At 55.4% G+C, this 5,946-nt stretch overlaps 1 protein-coding gene across 6 annotated transcripts in view; it reads right to left on the bottom strand.

Moving 5' to 3' along the window:
- Nucleotides 1–5,946, bottom strand: part of B3GNTL1 (UDP-GlcNAc:betaGal beta-1,3-N-acetylglucosaminyltransferase like 1) — a 72,214-nt gene that overhangs the window by 25,023 nt on the left and 41,245 nt on the right. For all 6 annotated transcript variants that reach the window (XM_017524711.2, XM_017524709.2, XM_017524707.2 and 3 more), the window contains 2 exons: nucleotides 4,953–5,048; nucleotides 592–687 (listed from right to left, as the gene is read on the bottom strand). In XM_017524711.2, coding sequence (XP_017380200.1) covers nucleotides 592–687; nucleotides 4,953–5,048 — 192 coding nt within the window. The remainder of the gene's footprint in view (nucleotides 1–591; nucleotides 688–4,952; nucleotides 5,049–5,946) is intronic.

The raw sequence follows: 5,946 nt of genomic DNA, 5'->3' as shown, positions 1-5,946 counted from the left end.
TGCACCCCGACGGGGAGGACGGGGACACGGACGCCTGCAGGTGCACCCCGACGGGGAGGACGGGGACACGGACGCCTGCAGGTGCACCCCGACGGGGAGGACGGGGACACGGACGCCTGCAGGTGCACCCCGATGGGGAGGACGGGGACACGGATGCCTGCAGGTGCACCCCGGCGGGGAGGACGGGGACACGGACGCCTGCAGATGCAGCCCGACGGGGAGGACGGGGACACAGACGCCTCCAGATGCACCCCGACAGGGAATATGGGTGCCTGTTCTCCCTCTGTTGTCCCAGACACAGCTTGGCCAACAGCTTCCGTGTCCTGCAGTTTCCCACACACCACTTTTACACCAGGATGAGTTCACCCAGGGCTGGTGTAGGTCAGGGGCTGATGCCCGGGGCATCCACAGCCTTCATGCAGAAACCCCCTGCTTCCGGCAAAATGACTGAGATGCTGGTGGGCGCCAGGAGGGGCCCCAGGAAGACCCTCAGGGAAGGGATTTCCTAGGTCTGTAGAGCCCCAAGGCCAGTGTGCAGAACCCACAGTGGGCAGGCCCCAAACCGAGGGTCTCCCGCGTCTCGGCACTTACCCGACCTCCCTCGTCAAAGGGGCCCACGTGGGAAAACCACGCACGAGAGCAGAACCAGGTGGGCATGATCACCGTCGGGCCATTCGAGGTGAAAACCTAGAAGAAATTAACATTGACAGTCAGCAGAAAGAACAATGTACCATAAACGTTTAGCCTACAGTTTATTTCCACAGTGTCACGAGAAAGTGACAGATGAATCCATGTCCCTTCTCCACGGGGACGGGGGCTCAGGGGGCTTCACAATGGGGCTGACGTGTCTGGGCCCATGGCTGACTGATGGGGGGGGCAGTGGCCAAACCCAGCCCCTCCTGAGCTCACTGGCAAGCCTCACAAAAGGACTCCTCTCTGCTTCTGATAGGTGGTAAAGCTGTCTGTGAAAACCCAAAATAAACATGCTACTTTCAATCAGGAGAAAAACATGAAATAGCGTAAAATGACGTAGAGAATGATGAGATAGCAGATGAAACACATGAGTCCTGAAAGGATGTAAACCAAGAAAACCGACTCAGAAAGAAACAAAATACGAATCACTTCCGGACAAGCAGGAGGTAAGAGAAGACCCCACAAGGAAAAGCCCAGCAGCAGACCACGTCCCTGCTGATTCTGCCAAATGTTCAAAGAATTAACTAATGCCAATCCTTCAAACTCTCCCAAAAAGTGCAAGAGGAGGGAACACTTCCCAGCCCATTCTGAGACCACCACTACCCTGATACCAAAGCCAGACAAAAATATTACAAGAAAACAGCACGCGGACACCCTTTACGAACGCGGACAACGGCGCGCGGACGCCCTTTACGAACGCGGACAACGGCGCGCGGACGCCCTTTACGAACATCGATGCAAACAAAAATGTTCTAGCTGGAGCAGCTTGGCAAGAAAACAAAACAGACGGTATCCAGCTAGGAAAGGAGGCAGTCACACTGTCTGTGTGCAGACGGCCTGCTCCTGTGAGCAGAAAACCGAGTGATACAGATACATGCACACACACACTCACAGACACACAGACACACATGCACTCACACACACGTACTCACAGACACAGACACGCATGCACTCACACGCACATGCACTCAGACACACAGACACATGCACTCACACGCACATGCACACACACACATGCACTCACACACGTACTCACACACATGCACACACACACATGCAGACACAGACATGCATGCACTCACACACATGCACACACAGACACGCATGCACTCACATGCACACAGACATGCATGCACTCACATGCACATGCACTCACACGCACATGCACACATGCACTCACACATGCACTCAGACATGCGCACACATGCACTCACACTCAGATGCACTCACACACATGCACTCACACTCAGATGCACTCACACACACATGCACTCACAGGCACTCACATGCACTCACACACATGCACACATGCAGTCACACATGCACTCACTCAAATGCACTCACAGACATGCACACACGCACACGCGCACACATGCACTCACTCAGGTGCACTCACACATGCACTCACACGTGCACACATGCACTCACACATGCACTCACATGCACTCACATGCACACATGCACTCACATGCACTCAAATGCACTCACACATGCATTCACAGACATGCACACAGATGCACACGTGCACTCACACTCAGATGCACTCACACACACACACACAAACGGTCATTCTAACACATGCACACATGCAGTCACAGATGCATGTACACACATGCACTCAAACACACTTGCACACACGCACTTTCTCACAGAGACACATATGCATTCAGAGACACACACATGCAGACACACACACACACACACACACTGCTTCTGGCAGGCCTCAGGCAGGCAGCCTTGAGGGCAGGGGCCCCGTCCAGATGAGAGGTGAAGGTGAACTCTCAGAAATTGGAGCCTCTGGAGACCCAGGTCTCATGTCAGGCTCGCTTCTGAAGTAGCCAGAGGTGCCAGAGAGGGAGGACCCTGGGACATGGGCTGCACCTGAGAGGCCGGTCTGCAGGGTGATGCCTCACCTCTCAGCTCCCGTGCCGGTGGCACCTTCCACGCTCCCCACCCAGTGAGCACGCTGTGCAGGCTGGGCAGGAGGGCGCCCCTGTGGGACCGGGTCCTGTGCCTGAGAGGGAGGCCGCAGGCACCAGCGATGCCCTCCTGTCCCCAAGCACAGATGTAAGGCTCCAGGCCAAGGGGTCATCTAAGCCCAGGTTCCCATGAACAGCACCGTGATGGCACCGGAGACCAGCAGCAAGCTTGCCTGCCCGCCCTCGTCTGGGTGGGGGTGCTCCAGGCTGTGCTCCAGAGCCCACGCTCCCAGGCTCACACCTGGCCATGGCTCACAGCACCACGCCCTCCACCACTCATCCCTAACTGCCCTCCAAGCTCCAGACGCGAGTCCAGCTGCCGTCCCTCCTTAGATACATACAGGATGACTCAAGGTTTTACAGGGTTATGAAGGTGTAACTGACATACAACAACTGCACATACTTAAAGTGTTTCGGTCCACAAATGTTTTTGAGACCGGGTCTCACTATGTCGCCCAGGCTGGTCCGGAACTCCCAGACTCAAGCCCTGCTCTTGTCTCGGCCCCCCAAAGCGCTAGGATGACATGCATGGGGCAGTGAGCACAGCCCAGACCCTCACCATGTTCAAGGTCATGAGCATGTATCAGCATCCCAAAGCTGCCTTGTGCCCTTGGCAATGCCCCCGCCCCAGACAATCACCCGTTCGCGGCTGCTAAGTCAGGGTGCATCTTCCGGCAGCATGCACGCTTCTTCCTGGTTCCTCTCACTCAGCGCCACACTCACTTCACACCAAAATCCATTTCCTTCCCGTTGCTGGATGTTCAGGCTGTTTCCAGTCTGGGGCTGGACGTGAAGCTGCTATGGACGCCTGCTTGGGTCTCCCGGGGACGGACACTTTCACTCCTCTCGGGTGAAGGGCCGGATGGGAAGGGCAGTTGTATGGTGAGCTTCTCAAGTCCCACTCAGCTGTGTTCCAGTGTGGCTGTCTCTGTAAAAACCCCCAGCGGCGTGCCAGAGCCGCTGACAGGGCTTGGCTGTGTCCTCAGCCACCTCTCATCTTCAGCCGTGGCTCCCATGATTCCCACGTGTTGTGGGAGGGGCCTGGTGGGAGATACCTGAGTCCTGGGGACGGTTTCCCCCACGCTGTTCTCGTGAGTGATGAGTTCTTGTGGGTTTTCATCAGGGAAACCCCGTTTGCTTGGCTGCCATTCTCTCCTGCCCACCACCACGTAAGATGCGCCTTTCACCTTTGCCACGACTGTGAGGCCTCCCCAGCCACGTGGAACTGTGAGTCTGTTAAACCTCTTTTTCTTCATAAATTACCCAGTCTTGGGTATGTCCTTATCGGCAGCATGAGAATGGACTTGTATACCAGCAGGTAACAGGGTCAGTCTTTTTAATTTAAGACACGCCAGCAGATACGTGGTCCTATCTTGTGGCTTCTACATTTTTCTAGTGACTAATGATGCTGAGCTAATTAACTATCTGCATACCTCATTTAATGAAGCGTCTATTCAAATCACTGGTCCATTTTTAAATGGGATGTTTGTTTTCTTATTGTTGATTCTGGAGAATTCTTTGCATATTCTGGACACAGGTCCTTTATTAGATACAATTTGCAAATATTTTCTCCCTGTCTCCTGGCTTGGCTGTTCATTCTCTTAACAATGTCTTTCAAAGAGAAGTTTGTAATGTTGATAAAGTCCAATTTATCCATTTTTTTCTCTTATAGATTGAGATTTTAGTGTCTCATTGTCTAACCCAGTGTCACAGAGAACTCTTCCTACGTTGCTTCCAGAATTTCCATAGTTTTCAGTTTTCCATTTAGTTCCACGATCCATTGTGAACTAACATTTATACACCGTGCGATGTTCCTCCCCTTAACGCGTATGGGTACCCACATGTTCCAGCACCGTCTGTGGAAAAGATCGTAATCTTCCTCCATTGAACAGCACTTCATCTTCTATTTTAAAAAAGTTGTCTGTGTATGCGTGGGTCTGTTTCTGGACTCTGTTTGGTTCTTTGATCTGTTTGTCCACCTTATGCCAATACCACGTTGTCCTGATTAGTCTTGAAATCAGGTCGCATTGGTCCTCTAATTTTATTCTTTCTCAGATATATTGTGGCTGTTCAAAATTCACACAGAGGAGACGGTGCCCAGAGGGGACCCGGGCACCTGCCCCAGACAGGGGAGACGGCGCCCAGAGGGGACCCGGGCACCTGCCCCAGACAGGGGAGACGGCGCCCAGAGGGGACCCGGGCACCTGCCCCAGACAGGGGAGACGGCGCCCAGAGGGGACCCCAGACAGGTGCCAGGCCAGGCGCGGCCGAGGGCAGTACCTGGGTGAGGAGCTGCGTGGGCGTCAGCTGGTTGATCCAACGTGTGTATCGTTCAGTGGAGTCGGGGGGATCTCTCCTCACTTGGCAACCGACGATCTGTGAAAAACAACAAACAGAGCTCAGCAGAGTCCTGTACGCAGGAGTGTGCGCACCCGTGTGCTCGTCTTTGGAGCTTCAGGCACACAGGTCCAGACAGGAAACTGAAGCACGGTGAGTCTGGGTCAGGTCAGGCAAACCCGGGAGTCAGGGGCGAGGAGGAGGGGGGACGCCTGTCCTTGCTGGGGACAGGAGAGCGACGGTGGGCGCTGAGGCCCTGGGCGTGTCTCGGCAGAGGACATTTCCTCTTACTGAGCTCAAATCACATGGCCTGTACGCCGTCCTTTCCAAGAACTCACGTCTTGAGTCGCACCCAAAGTGGATGTGAGAAAACCGCCGCCCTGGCCGCAGGCAGCCCAACTGAGCCAGCTCTGTTCCGCTCAGGAAAGCAGCATACCTAAGTGGAGAAGCGCCCTGACCCCACCCTGCTTCCCCCAGGCCAACACCCTCTCCCTGAGCCACCAGGGCAGCTCCCCCCATCCAGGAACGTCCTGCTAGTGCCCTTGACCACCCCTCCGCCGTCCCTAGCAGAGCATCAGAACATCACCTGCCTCAGCCTTTCTCAGCCCTCCCCCGCACCCCACCCCACCCAGTCCCCTCCTGCCCAACCTCTGCCCCAGAGTGGGATCCCAGCACTCAGCCCTGGCTCTGTTCAGCTCCCGAGATCCAGAGGTGGGGGGGCAGGTCCTCCAGGGCTCACACTCACCTTGCAGCAGGAGGAGCTGGCTGGAGAGAGGGTGCCTGGGCATATCCGCAGGCAACAGAGCCCACCCCAAGTGAGGGCCCAGGACCAGCAGAGCCACCCGAGGGGATGATCTCACAGCACAGGGCTCAGGCCACACGTCCCAGAGGATGGGGCCGATTCCACCTCACCCAAGACCAATAAGGAGACAACAGT

Source organism: Cebus imitator, unplaced genomic scaffold, assembly GCF_001604975.1.
Source record: "Cebus imitator isolate Cc_AM_T3 unplaced genomic scaffold, Cebus_imitator-1.0 Scaffold36, whole genome shotgun sequence".
Taxonomy (NCBI): domain Eukaryota; kingdom Metazoa; phylum Chordata; class Mammalia; order Primates; family Cebidae; genus Cebus; species Cebus imitator.
Note: the sequence above shows the minus strand (reverse complement) of the source record. Positions and strands in the feature narration are given on the sequence as shown.